The sequence below is a fragment of the Coturnix japonica genome, chromosome 1 (genome assembly GCF_054131305.1).
Source record: "Coturnix japonica strain WE chromosome 1, WE-NBRP24, whole genome shotgun sequence".
Lineage (NCBI taxonomy): Eukaryota > Metazoa > Chordata > Aves > Galliformes > Phasianidae > Coturnix > Coturnix japonica.
The window spans coordinates 49,072,635-49,087,170 of record NC_140663.1 but is presented as its reverse complement, the minus strand read 5'-3'; the positions used below and the strand labels follow the sequence as shown (position 1 = coordinate 49,087,170).

The following is a 14,536-nucleotide window of genomic DNA, read 5'->3' as shown; positions in this document are numbered from 1 at the left end:
AGAACTGACATCTCCATTCAAATAGTCTCAATCTTTGTCTCATCTTAAGCCAAGAGATTTAGGGCTATTATCCAGATAGTCAGACCGCATTCAGCAATTTGGCCTGACTTTCTGCAGAATACATAACATTTGCTTTTGAAGTAGCCAAAAAAAAAAGTGGTTCAGAGGTTAAAACCTAAAACTTGGGAAATCTGAACTCACATTCGCTCTCTGTCAAACATTCTTTATAATTCTAGATTAGTCACTAAATAAGTCACTCACATTCATAGTGCCGCTACTACTAAAAGCCAGGAATATATGCTAAGGAAAGTATTACACTTTAGGCATCCACACAAGCAGAAGCTGATCCGAGGAACTGCACTTCTCTGCCTGCACAGTGGAAACTCACTCAGATTTTGCCAGTTTATGTAATTTAGAAGGCAGCATTTTCAAGTTTCTGAACAACACAGATACCACTAATAATATGTTGTAAACATTCAAGATAATAATTGATCGTTATCTCAGTTACTGAAATACTTCACACCACCTCAAGGTTGCTAAGATTTTTTTATACAGTACATCAGGCCTGGTACAGTTGATGCTGGTCTAAAAGACATTCTAAACACAGTGCTGCCTTTCATTTCCTTTTCAAATTAATTACCTCATTGAGCACTTCCATGATTTCTTTGTCATAGCACTCCAGAAGCACCTCATAAGATTCCAAGTGTCTTGCATGCATCATAGCAGGAACACAATCCCTCAGTGCACTAAACATATACTGAGAAAAAGAAACTTACATGCTTAACTGACAGGTTGACAGGTGCATCAACACCTCAAATACTGAATGTTCAAAGCCAACAAACAATTCAAAGCCAACAGTACTCCCATTTTTATCAAAACAAGACTTCATTTACTTGTCCCCAATGCATCAACCTAAGGTACTTAGTTGCTCCTGATCTGCTCCCAGGAAGGTTGTAATTATTAGTGATTTAATCTTCAACAGTCTGTATTACAGCCTTACTATAACTGACCATGGCATGCACAAAAATGGATCAGATCACTGATATAGTACAACAAAGCATAATTCACTTCTACAGCAGGAACTTAATACTGCAGTGAGAGGAGAAATGAAGTGGAAGAAGGTGCAGGTCAATTATCCCAGGCTGTATTACAGAATATGGTGCCAAGTGTGAACAAAGGTTTAAAATGCTCAAGTCTAACAAAAAGTGTTAACTTCAAGTAATATAGAAAGACACTTAGACAAATTTTTAGAGCACTAACAGTGCTTTTTGGATTTGGAGCAAAAATTGCTTTTATGTCCTCTAGGTTGCAAAGGCATTTCTGTGTCATGAGTAACTCATCTAATTTTGCCTCTTTCCCCACCCCCCTCCCTCCTTCACTTGCACTATTTTCCTCAAGATTTGCAGACTACAACTTTTTCCACTCCTCCTTTGAATCCCTTCCACTACTAACATCATTACTTACATGAAGTCTAGCAGAATCAACTGCATTTTCATACACATCATCTAAATAGATTGGGAAGACTGCTCGATGCCAGTATAAGAAGCAACAGTCACATTGTCCTCGAACTCTAGAATACAAGATTACTCATTAGATGAAGAATTGGAACAAGTTGTTCTGCTAACACAGCAATATATATACTAGTGTGTTTAAGCTAAAAAAAAAAAAAAACTCCTCTCCAAGCTGACATTTTTTGGGTTTTACAGTTATTTTAACATTCCAGGTACAATGTCCTTCAAAAGCCCTCGCAGAAAAAAAAGAAAGAAAACAGAAATGCTGAGTACTATTAGTCTATTTACAAACAAAACATCTCATTTACAAAGTCCTAGTCAGTCTGTGAAAAAACTAAGCCTTACTTTACAGCAAAATTCTAAATAATTTTCTTATTGCGTGCAATTAGCAGCCTTGAAGCCTAACATACATTCTAAACTTCCTCTGTAGTCAAACAAAATCAGAAACAGGCCCTCTCTGATACAACTTGCACACAGTACTTACTCCATGATAAATTTATCCCATGAATCATCCACTGGAGGTCTCCATAAAATATACCTAAAATCATACCCATGGTAATAGAGCCACAGAACCGTGAGTGAATTAGCAGTCTGGTATAACCTCACAATAAATTCTTAAGGAAAGCTATCTGATGTCAAAAGTAGCTACAGCAAAATCATATTAGAGAACTGACTACTTCAGTTTGCCTTATGGCCCAGGTAACAGTAGTTCTAAAAGCTACCAGATTCTACACATAAATGCACTTGCAATGCCATTTATGGTTATCAGGTGATTATAGCTTGAGTTAAGAGGAAGGCTTTAACTTTACATAAAGCCTAACCAGCTTCATGTCTTACAAAGTGACATAATTTCAAAACGATCAGAAGTACACTAACCTAGCCAGCCACAGTTAAGTAAAACACAACTTGTGTTCCCGACCCAAGGATTAACAAACTTCAGGTTTAATTCTATAATTCTTTCTGTGCATCCCTGGTCCACAGTATGCAAAAATCATGACCAGCATGCAGCCACCAGATTTTACAACCTGCAAAGCAAAGAGCCATCTCTCCCTGCCTTCTATGTATCGTATGTCACTGCCTACCTCTCTGTAAGTTCACTCATCAAGTCTAGTTTTTTCAGAACTAGCTGGAGGGGAAGGAGTTCTTCATCTTTGAAAGTTTTCTGTTCAAAAGAAAAAGGCAACAAGGTTACGTATATCTTTTTTGTAAGATACAACACTTGGGAGCTCATTTCCAACCTGCACATTTCTATGATTCTAAACAAAGGTCTTTAATAATAATGGCACTCACCATCTGTGTTCCCACACTTAATGCAAGGGAAACAATCAGTCGCCTCTGTTTTGTACTGGGCCCATTGAGGGTGTTCTCAGCCAACACCAAAGCAGAAAGGACATCCAAGCGTTGCTCGCTGTACTTTTTATCAGAAATGACTCTTTTCTTTATGACAGAAAGACACAGAAATTAAGAGAAAAATCATCTCGGCCCAACAGCAATAGCTTACCTGCGCTTTTCAAAGTTTAAGAATTTACCATGAATTGGGTACTTCTGACAACAAATTAGATTTTGTGAACAGAGCTGAGTCCAGACTCACATACTATCCACTCAGGGGTATTATTTAACTATAAACTTGAAATATGAGTGTGGTGATATAGTACAAAAATACCGTGTAAGCTGCACTGTGACTGTTTGATAATTTTTATTTTAAGGTACATTAGAAGTTTAATTTTCTAGCTGCTTTGAAGTTCAGAACTTCTTCAGCCATATAAATACTTACGTATGTGTCAAGCATATTCACATATCTTTACATATATATCAGCTTTTTATAAGTACTTATTCGAGAAGAACAGATGTCAGACAACCTGAGATAACAGCCAAATTTCAAACACATAAAACAATTTTCACAATTAAAGAAATCTACTGTTTAAATTGTAACCATTTTGTCTTACATTTGGCTGGTAACCAAAATGTGTGTTAAACTCATATCTTTCTATAAGGAAAATACGTACATATTATGTTGCATCACCACCAGAAGTTGTTCTGCCTTACTAAAAGGAGCAGAGAATTTATGCTCTTACAAGAGCCCTATAAGCCATCCTATCAACCACTGCTATTTCACTAAGTGAATAACGACTTCAGTAAATAAAAGCCTTCTGGCATTGATTTGTATCCAAATGCAAATGAGGATGCAGGAGTTGAAAGGAAGACAGGACTCCAACTGGGCAAAAAAAACCCAAACAAACAAACAACACAGACAGCCATCATCTGCATTACAGATTCCAGGATAAAACTCTGACTTAATAGAAAGCTTATTTATATACCTACAGGTTTTTCAAAACTAAAATACTTTCACTTGACATTAAGAACTTGACTTTCTTTAAAAAAAAAAAAAAGAGTTAGATAAATATAACAATTAATTATTAGAGCTGAGCTTACATACCTTGGCTACAGAAATGGAATGAAGAGCCTGATACTGCAGATGCTGAGAAATGTGCGTCACAGAATCTGCCACAACCATACTTCTTCGGTAAAACATGTGTTCTATTGCCTTAAATCAATGCCAAAACACAATAGTTGACATAGTTATAAAAACTGTCACCTTCAGAATTCGCTTTTATGCTGGCTGATTCATCCACACACAGAGACTCTTGATGTATTGAAATATATTGTCAGCTGAAGTTGCAATTAACCCTCAGAAACAGAGAAAAATCAAGCCATACAAGAGCATAAAGAGGTTTTGTTTGTTTGTTTTGTGGTCATTTGTTTGAGTAATCCAGCTCTGCTCAACATAATTTTAGAAAGCAATTGCAAAACAGACTATTTCCTCTTGGAAAAAGGCTGAACAGAAAATGCCAACTAAAGAAGCTAGTTACAAGTTACATACATCAGTTCTGGTCTCCCGATCCTCCTGTATAAATCCAGTCTTGAAAAAGAAACCATGCAAAACTAATTCCTTGTTTAGGTTCCCTATTTCATCATTTCCATCCCCAACCTTTTTTCCCCCCCCTTCTTTTTAAATACACACAATACCCAATGAACATTTCTCAACCACTGATCTACCTTAAGAAGTTCCACAAGTCTGCACAGAGCTTTCACAGAGGTTTTGGTCATAGGTTTCTGCATTGACATGTAGAGATTCATTGTAGTTTTAATGATGGTGCTAAGACTGTATGCATAAAGAAAGCCCTAAAAATAAAGTAAGGACAGAAAAAAACATTATGTTTTTCCCCCCACTATATGATATTCATACACACCAGACAATTAAGCTTTTACCCATAACAGAGAACTCCCACCTGAGTAGGAAGCCTGGGATGGATCTCAAACCTGAAAGAAACCAAACCTGCCTAACAGTTACTAAATCATCTGATCATTAAACTTTCTAGAATCTTTCAAATTAGGCCTATGTCAGTAAATTAGTCAGTGAAACACTTTCCATTTCTCAAGTTAAGGGAAATACTTAAAAGTTTCACCACTGAATATTTAGTCAGATTTGCTTCTTCCATATGCCATATGGATATGGACCTTTTACAGGTTACCCTAAGTAGATCAAATAGGCATTTCAAGTTTTAGCTTAGTTCTTTTAACACAAATGAATACAGAACTTCAGTGATTTCTTCTTTTAACAGCTTAAACAAAAACCATCTGCTTTTTGTATCATTTTCTATATCAGCACATTCAAAGATTGCACACCTGAATGAAGACATTACAACGGTTAGAAAGATCTTCAGCAAACTTATCCATGCGTTGCTCTTTTGACAAGATAGACTCCATCTTTGTCATCCACGAGCTCACAAAGACATAATATGACTGCATATCTCTGGACAGGGAAACAAACAGACTGTTTAAGGAAGAGTATCAGAGTTTTCTATTTCCAAAGCCATAATTCCTCTATGGGAAATATACTGTAGGTTCAGTCCCCAGAGTACTAATTCTCTCAATTCCTGAAAGCATCTGAATCTCATTATAGCACACATTTCAGTGTGTTCATTACAGTGAATCTTTAATGATTCACATTACAGATAACAATTAGTTAAACTGTCCAGTATATGTGTGCAAGAATACACACAAGAGCCAAAATCTTCTATAATCTGTTCTTTCAAGAGAACAATGGCCCTCTAAGGAGTATGTACACTGAACATCTTTAAATATTAAATAAGGCTGCTAAAAATGCTTTTAAACACTAGCCAAAAAGTCCTCCTTGAGTTGCTAATTTTTCCCTCTAAACTGAAATTTTTATAATGTATCATAACTTTTCACATCAACACCAGACTCCTGAAAAGCATACTTCTCCATAAGATAATCTTTAATATACTAGTTATAGGAAGAAGCAGACTGAGACATAAGTAAGACAGTAGTGAAAGAATAACATGCTCAAATACACGTAGACATGGAATTCAAAGAATGGCTTCATTTGGCAGCCACATTAAAAGCCCATCCAGTTACAGCCCCATGCCATGGGCAGGGCTGCCACACATAAGCTGAGGCTGGCCAGGGCTCCATCTAGCCTGGCCTTGAGTGCTTCCAGGGATGGGGCACCCAGTGCCAGTGTCTCACCACTCTGAGTAACGAACTTCTTCCTAACACCTAATTTAGCTTCCTCTCTTTTAGTTTAAAGTCATTTTTCCTCATCCTATTACTATGAGACTATGTAATAGCTATCCTTGCCTCCCCCCAACCCCTCCTCTCAAACCCACTTCTACACAAAGGGTCAGAAGGAAACCCATGAAATTCCAGTGTTTATTTCTGTTCCACCAACTGATTGCAATACAAACAAATCTTAGCCCTGTTATGTCCCTATTCAGTGCAGAGCATTCATTGTTCATAAGATGGACAATTCAAAAGTTTCAACCAAGCTTTACAAAAGATCTCTGGAATGAACTCTGAGGAGGAAATGACCTGTAAGTGACACATAGAGCACAAAAAAGAAACAGATTGACAAGCAGAATTTCACAGATCATTAAATAAGCTACTGAAGACATGAAGAAAATAAACGCTTGCAGAGAAAGTATCAGAGTAGAGAAAAATTCCCTCCGTAAATTACTTAACCTATATGGGACTAATGTTCATAAACACATAGAAACCACAGAGCCTTAACAGAAAAAAAAGGAAAAGCTGCTCAGGCTACTAGACATTAATTTAGATAGAAGCTTAAAGTATTAAAAAAAAAAGTTACCTGATAAAATCAAATACTTAAAACCATCAAGAACTTTGTGATTTAGGTCAAGTAATAACAGTTTCTCAGAGAACATGAAAGAAAGCTTAGCTCTGACCAATACTTTTCAAGCAGTAATGAAAGTGCACCAATCTTTTTCTAACTAGTTAGTACACTAATGTGTTCTATAGTATTGCTAAGGTTAGTAAAGAATAAAAGAAACCCATGTGTTTATACACAGCGCAACAAAGTAATATTTAGTTAGCATACTTGGTAAGTGACTGAGCCTTCTGCTGTAAGAAGTTTTCCCTTTGTGTTTTAATTGCATGGACACTTTTCTTGTCCAGAAGTTTGGCAGCCGCTGGTATCTTCTGAATCAGAAAGTTATCAGCAAACCAGATAATGTTTGCAGTTAATGTGATGGCTGGTACCTGGGGAAAAAAAAACAACAAAAAAACAAAGTGGGGGGAAGGTTATATTAATAAGTGGAGGGAAAGGTAATAGCAGATAACCAGTTCCAAATTATCCTAAAAAGGGCAATGGAATGAGTAAGCAAGCCTTTTTTTAACTGGATTGTGACCAAGGATGGTCAGGGCTTTTCCAAGTACTCCAAAAGGAGGGATTTGCTGGGTAAAGAACCTCCCCAAGTGGCAGCCAACCCTTAAATGAGGCTTTGGGAGGTGAACTGCTTTCACCTGTGCTTCCTGGGCTGGCTGTGTCCCTTCACCAGGTGCTCAGTCACTGGTTCAGGACGTGACTTAGCAATTCCCATACAACAAGTAATAATGAACGTAAGTAATTACGCAAAAATCCTATGCCACTATGCAGAGGGTAAGACCTTTTACTTATTAAACATCTGCTTTTCATGCCTCTTGTGAACCACAACAGACAATTCAGTTTATTTTATATCTGCATAATCAGTTTCAAAGTATAAAATGACCATATTTTAAAAAGTCCTCAAAATATCCTCCCCCGAAAGTCCAGTAAGGACATTACAAGCAAAGCTGTTACCACACTCATTGTTCCCTCTACAGTGTTACAGAATTTAACCATTTCTTAATACTACCTGAAATGAAAAAGCCCTGATCACCTTTAATCCAGAGGGCTTTCAAAACATGCTTACCACCAAGCCAAATCCCAAAGCATTTATTCAGTCCCACAACATTCATACTTCAACCATCAACTGTTTGTCTTAATTGCCATATGACACTTGAGAATAAACATTTTAACGGTAATTTCAAGCTATTTATACATTACCGCTTACTAAGTATAAAACACAAAGTGAGTGCACAGGTTTCAGAGCACAGGTTTCAGACCATCTTTTAAAACAAGAGAGAGAGGGGGAAGATCTTGTAAAAAGGCAAAGATTTGAAGTCTGTTCCCCTGACTCGCTTTGGTAAACTATGTGTTCTTTCTGTTTCTTAAGCACACTACACAGCCAAGAAAATTAACCACTTCGTTTATATAGACTTTCCCTTTCCTCTTAATTATTAAGAAAAAGAGAAAAGCACTCACCTTTTTGCAGATATCCAACAACGACTTGTAAAATTTCTTGTCTATGGTCCGAAAAATCTGAAAATGCAGCACAAAGAGGCCACAGATGCCTACATATTTATCCCTCTGGTCAATTTCTGAAGGTTCACCTGCAGAAACATACACAAAAAACAAAGGAAGTCCTTTCAGAAGTGTACTCACACATTTAGAAACAGTGAACCTGACAGGAGAAACATCAGCTTGCATTACCAAGTTTGGCTTCAACATTTGCAAAGGCTGTGCGAAGAATATGAGCAAATTCTTCAGCAAATGTGCTATTTTTTGACACAGACACTCCACCATTTACAGAATCAAACTGTTGTTCTATACAGGCCTAAAGAAAAACAAACAAACAATGTTACAATGCCACGAATTTCAGACCGCAAAGGAAAAAAAAAAAAAAATCTGCAAGGAGAATTATGCAAGGGTTCATTGCTTTATGTCATGTGGTGTTTATTTGAAGTTACAACCTTAAACTTCACGTAGATTTTTACATATGTTTAAATTATTTTGTATACTAAACCACGTAGAAAACATTAAAAGCCTCTCTTACACCCAGTATTAAAAAAAACCATAATGATTCAATATTTCTGCCATGGGGCACTTACAAAGAAATCACATGATGAGCTGCTAACAAGAAACCAGATATGCATTCATAGTAATATTTACATATGTCCGTTACCTAAACAAGATCACCATATGTATGATGTGGATTGTGATCTGGTAGCATAGAAACACTCATAACCACACAGTAATCAAAATGCAAAAACATGAAGGTTTTAGACTGTTCATATAACTGTTATTATAATCTTCAATAGGATTTTATTTGAAAAATTTGTCACATATTTTAGTTAGGAAGGGTGTTGGCAGGACAGAAGAGGAAATGAATGAATGAATAACAGAAATTAAACCTACAAAGAAGCTTTTGTATTAATGCAACATTACATTACGTGAAGATGGAAAAAAAAAAACCAACACATAGTTACCAGCAGTATTCTTTGAAAGGAAAGGACAAATTATGTCTTATCACTTAGCAGTTTAACTGTAACTTGAATTCAGTGGACTTATATTAATCCTAACCACTATGAAAAACTCTGGATGAAAAAAGAATGTCCCTGAGAATACACAGCCCTAATGCCAAGTTTTCTGTTTCTTTCATTCTGCAGAACAGCAAGCGTTAACTGCTACCACTCAAAGCCTGACACAACAGTTCTAGCACAAGGGAAGCAGAAGGAAGGATCTCACAATAGATCCGCTATCTGGAACAAACCAAGCCAAACAAACAACAACAAAAAATACACACACACACACAAAAGAAAATACACATAGAAGCGTGATAACTCGTTTAAAGCTACACTATAAACAATCTTGCTTTTTATCAGTTTTCCCTATCACACTGGAGAACATTAATTTTGTTACCTGAAATATCATGCCATCAAGTAACTGGCATTCCAGTTTCAACAGCAACTTTTCAAATGGCTTCAGTTTATCTTCTTGAATTCCAAACTTGGAAGGGTTGTGATGGACAGATTTTAGCAGCCTGTAAGGATCAGACATAAAAAGAATTCAAGATGTACCGACAGTTTATTATATCCTACAATATTCTAATATCACTGTTCCGTGGAACAGGTTTTAATTGCCTGTGTCTCTGCCCAGCATCAACTCCAAAATTATTATTGAAAAAAAAAAGTCTTTTTAAGCTTCTTACATTTAAACAACTACAATTTATTGAGGTTTTCACTGAAACTGCTCTTTTTTGACTGATTTAACAACCTACGTAATAGTTGATTCTTTACTTTAGATAATGTTCTTACTCAAATCTATCTGCCTTTGATCAGTATGGACATGAATGGTCTTAGGTCAGTTCTGTACAAAATTAGACTCCTTATAAATGCATTTTAAACCCCTTAAACCATTATTCTTTCTCAAGATACTTACCACATGCAGCTTCTGGAACAGCAAACGTAAAATTCAGCACTAAAAACTTACCTGTGCTGCTGGAAGAACAAAGTGGAAGCTTCACTCTGCTCATCACTGAGGTTTCTGTATAATGCTTGAGGCTAAATAATTCCATGTCCCCAAACTAACTTTTTTAGAAGAAGGCACATGCACATGCTTTTATTTTTTACACCATGAGAGTATCTGTCACACCTTCAGAGACACACCTCTTGTACATTGTCCAGTGATCTTTTAGAGTGGCATGATTGTCAATTATTTCATCCAGAGTGATTAAGACTGTCAGTAGTTCTCCCAGATGCTCATACATTGCCTGTTTAAAGAAATAATGAGTTGTTTACTGAATGTGCTGCACTACATATAAAGTATCAGTTCTTTTTAATAGCCAAAAAGGCATCAGGTAGAGAGTTAAATCAGATTTCCTGGTTGCTTAAATAATTATTATCATCTGTAATGGCAATCAAGGAAAAGTAGTTTGCATGCAAGCACCCCTCAGGTTCATCGATCTGATACTGAAGATAGGATTTTCAAGATTAGCTAAAAGCAAAAGCACATATTACACACAATAACAAAGCATACAAACACTTTTCAGCTAGGAAAGCCAGAGTCTGACAGGCACAAAGTAGCAGCCCTTTCCATGTAAAGGCTAGAAAAAGCTGATTAAGTAAATACAATCTGTAAAGGTAATTCCAGATTGAAAGTTGTACTCAAAACTCACTTTCTTGCTACTTTTCTCAAGGATACGACAAATATATTAATATTATAAATTAAATTTAATTATTTATTTAATTAAATTTAATTATTTGTAATATAAATATTACAAATATATTAACCACAAAAAAAAAAGCAAAAAGGCACAAAAGTTATTCCCACCTGAAAATGAATTCCTGACGTCTCTATAATTTTAGGTGCATTCCTGTAAATAAAACAAGTATTTTAACATATTTCCACTCCTTAGAACAGAGCATATTTACCTCCTCTGTACCAAAGTGGGTTTTTTTGTTGTTTCTTTGGGTACATTTCTTCACTTACACAGTAAATTCAGAAAATAAGATAAGCCTCCAAATATGATTAAAGCATATGTGAAATACATGCCTTACATTCAAATTTGGTACTGCAGTTTTGAATGTAAGGCATGTAACTGGTTTAAACAACTGATTTAATCCAGTGCACACGTACTAGCAACAATTCCCAAGTGAGTTATGCCAACAAATAGTCTTGACACAGTCCTGGGGCTCGAAAGTACTAAGTCACCTCACACATTCAGCTAGGCTGGATGTGTAGCTTTTCTCTCTCAGCATTACACAGAAAGCCTATCTTGTGCTGCAGCGTAAGACAAAAATGAGAACAACCAATAAAACTGAAAATGAACCTATGTGGGGAGAAAAAAAAAAAAAAAAAAGAGAGAGAACAGTAGGGCCCTTCATCTTTAGAGCTAAACTCAACAATTTGATTCAGGACTCATCTCTCCTTTGAGAAGAGCTGAGCACAACCACCCTCACTAGGCTCAACATCATGTGTTAAATCCATGATTGTTCTGTGAGGAACATATACCATGAATAGCAACATCAAAATAACCAGCAATCTCATCTGTAGTATGTTTTAGCCAAAGATTATAATTAATGTTGAATACTAAAGAATAAAACAGTGATCTCATGGATACCACTGATTAATTTGTGCAACTCACTTGGGGCTCTCTCAGTCATGCCAAAACATCAATGCATGCACAGAGGCATGAAGTCACATGGCAAGTGCATGCCATGTATCATTTGTTTGCCAGTATCAGTTCAACCACCAAGTTTAAGAAAATCATATATTTAAACTCTGGATTGTGAAAGTGATCTGATTTTTAAGCTCTGGAAGCTACTGATATCTACTATAGCAGTCAAAAGAAAGAATCTCTCAGAGGGAGACTGGAAGAATAGTAAGAGGATGTCCTGAACAGCAAGACTAAGAGCCTCTAATATCAGTCTATCTAAAAGAAAAAAACAACACAATACTTACATTTCATTAGTAAGAGCTTCAATTTTTCTGAAAATAAACTTTAAAACCGGGTAACAAAGCCTGGATTTGTGCAACAAAGTATCCTCCATATCTCTAGATTACAATATTCCAAGAATAATCAAGCCTTAGGCAGAACATTTATATTATGTACATTTTTCAACTACATAAAAAGTGATACAGCATCTCAGGGAATAATTACTTGTTGCTGGTGTAGAGAACAGCCAACTGATGCACTACATTCACCACCACTTCATAACATCGGGTAACAAAGCAAGACAGCTCCTGAAATACAAGAAAATAAAAAGGACGTATATATCTCTCATTATGCATAACATCATTACTGCTAAAATACAAATCATTACTGCTAAAATACAAAACATAAACCACTAAACTCGCAGCCTAAGTTGCAACTACAGCCCTAATCCAAGTCAGTGGGATGGGAAATATCATCCTAGCAATTAACAGGTCTAAAAAAGGATTTGAGACATTGAGAAGAGTCTTAACAACAGTGTCCAGGTACCTGTGGAGGGAATATCCACATATTCCTGAAAGCAAAGGCTATGTCTTTTCACACTAAATTCAAGAGTCACATTCCGGAAGCTGGTGATAGACAAATCCAAATTAGAAATTAACAAGAGGGGCCCATGCGTACTATAACAGTAATCAGCCACAGAATGCTGTCTCCAAATAAAAAAGATAAAAATAAGAGAATACTGCCTTTGAGGGGCATACTCAAGCAAAGCAGAACTCAAGTTCAGTTATATAGTAAAAGATGACTAAAAAGAGATCAACTCTGACCATAAAAAAAAAAAATGAATTTCTACAATGGATTTTAACAAGGTGCTCCTTGAGAAATGGGGTAAATGAATCTGAGTTTCCCTTAACCACACACATAATATTTGCTTATTATTTCATTCTGTAATCCCATCAGAGAGAAGCCTGCATGGGATGAGTTTGGCCAGTCAGCACACAGGTGGCTCCCAAGCAAAACAGCCCACACAGGCTAGCAGCCAGCCTGCTGTTCTTGCCAGAAAATAGGCTAACAGCTGAATTCTGTCTTTCTCTCCATCAAAAATAGATCTTATTTGGGTTTCTGCCTTCCATTAGTCACCAGTTTCCACAAAACATAAAAGCATCTTTACTTATTATACTTGCATTGCTCTATCAAATGCAGCTGAAACCAGCCAACAGACTCCAGAAGAGCACATTAATAGACAACTGAGATCATGTTTCCTTAGGAAGGTGCACCAGCTGCCTCTTTAAAATTTCCAGGCAATGGTCCAATTTAACAGCATTTTATCAGCTACCTAATACAGACAATTGTCAGCTTGTTGGGGCTCTTCAAACACAGTCTTCTGCAAGATCAGCACTACCTAGTAGCATTTCATAGCATTAATTTGATTATTTGTTTAAATGTTTTTACATAGCAAATTTTAGTTGTAAAGAAAAGTATACTGACTGATGTGCAAAGAATATGTAACTCTTAAGTGCTAGTAAACCAGTAGGTTTGACTTATTAGATCTGTTGGAAGATCTAATATCTTTTGTAGTCTTTGTTCATGTTTTTACACTGCCCTTGGGAAAAAGTTGGCAACATTGACCTTAACAGCATTTTCCAGTCAATAGGCACATGTGAGTTACTGCTGAGTGGGTTCAGAACAACACAATAGTTGAAAAAGACACAAAGAGTTTTCCTCATACCTTTATCCAAACCAACATAGTGAGTACAGTAACCTTTCCTCTGGGACAATGTCCTGTGTCTGCCTGCTTTCCACGTTCAACATTCAACAAGCCATGGTAGGACATATACAAAGTGGGTCACAAGCAAGACTGCTATATTTGAGTGTGTTTATAGTGGAAATGCTACACAATAGGATATACCCGTGTAAGGGTGGTTAATATAAAGATGTTAACCAAGATGGTGGTAAATAGTCAAAGGTTATTAGCAAGGGAAAACTCACCAATGTCAATGCCTTGACCAAAAAGCTGAGGCAGTCTCCACTGGGAGATGCTGCCTCAGTGGTGGTCAGCCCTTAAACGAGGTCTCAGAGGAGGTGGAGTCGAAGCCCACCCCCTTCTGTGAGCACAGCTAGATTACTCTCACCTGTGCCCCCGCAGCTGACCCAACACTTGCTTCAACTAATTAATCAGAGGTTCAAGCTGTGATTTCCCATACACTCCGTAAGCATATCTTGTACTACCAGGAGTTCTGTAGTCTACTTACACTGAACATATCTAGACTGCCAATTACTTTACCCTCAACTTTCATCTCAGAAAATCCTAACAGGGAAAAAAAACCTAGAAAAAATTCCCACAATGAACTGCAGCCCCATCTCATAACCACCAACAGTAAGAAGCAGCTTGAAAGAAGAAACTGACCATGT

The 14,536-nt window shown here is 36.7% G+C and overlaps 1 protein-coding gene across 5 annotated transcripts in view; it reads right to left on the bottom strand.

Annotated features, from left to right (window-relative positions):
• WASHC4 (WASH complex subunit 4) overlaps positions 1 to 14,536 on the bottom strand; it is a 42,426-nt gene that overhangs the window by 19,325 nt on the left and 8,565 nt on the right. For all 5 annotated transcript variants that reach the window (XR_014935371.1, XM_085518617.1, XM_015864186.3 and 2 more), the window contains exons 7-20: positions 12,353 to 12,435; positions 11,023 to 11,065; positions 10,359 to 10,462; positions 9,613 to 9,733; positions 8,404 to 8,527; positions 8,176 to 8,303; positions 6,931 to 7,091; positions 5,199 to 5,325; positions 4,569 to 4,694; positions 3,949 to 4,056; positions 2,802 to 2,948; positions 2,594 to 2,673; positions 1,465 to 1,570; positions 641 to 757 (exon numbers count right to left, since the gene is read on the bottom strand). Coding sequence is in view for 4 of the 5 variants with exons in the window: in XM_085518617.1 (XP_085374743.1) it covers positions 641 to 757; positions 1,465 to 1,570; positions 2,594 to 2,673; positions 2,802 to 2,948; positions 3,949 to 4,056; positions 4,569 to 4,694; positions 5,199 to 5,325; positions 6,931 to 7,091; positions 8,176 to 8,303; positions 8,404 to 8,527; positions 9,613 to 9,733; positions 10,359 to 10,462; positions 11,023 to 11,065; positions 12,353 to 12,435 (1,575 nt within the window). In the remaining variant the exon portion in view is untranslated. The remainder of the gene's footprint in view (positions 1 to 640; positions 758 to 1,464; positions 1,571 to 2,593; positions 2,674 to 2,801; positions 2,949 to 3,948; positions 4,057 to 4,568; positions 4,695 to 5,198; positions 5,326 to 6,930; positions 7,092 to 8,175; positions 8,304 to 8,403; positions 8,528 to 9,612; positions 9,734 to 10,358; positions 10,463 to 11,022; positions 11,066 to 12,352; positions 12,436 to 14,536) is intronic.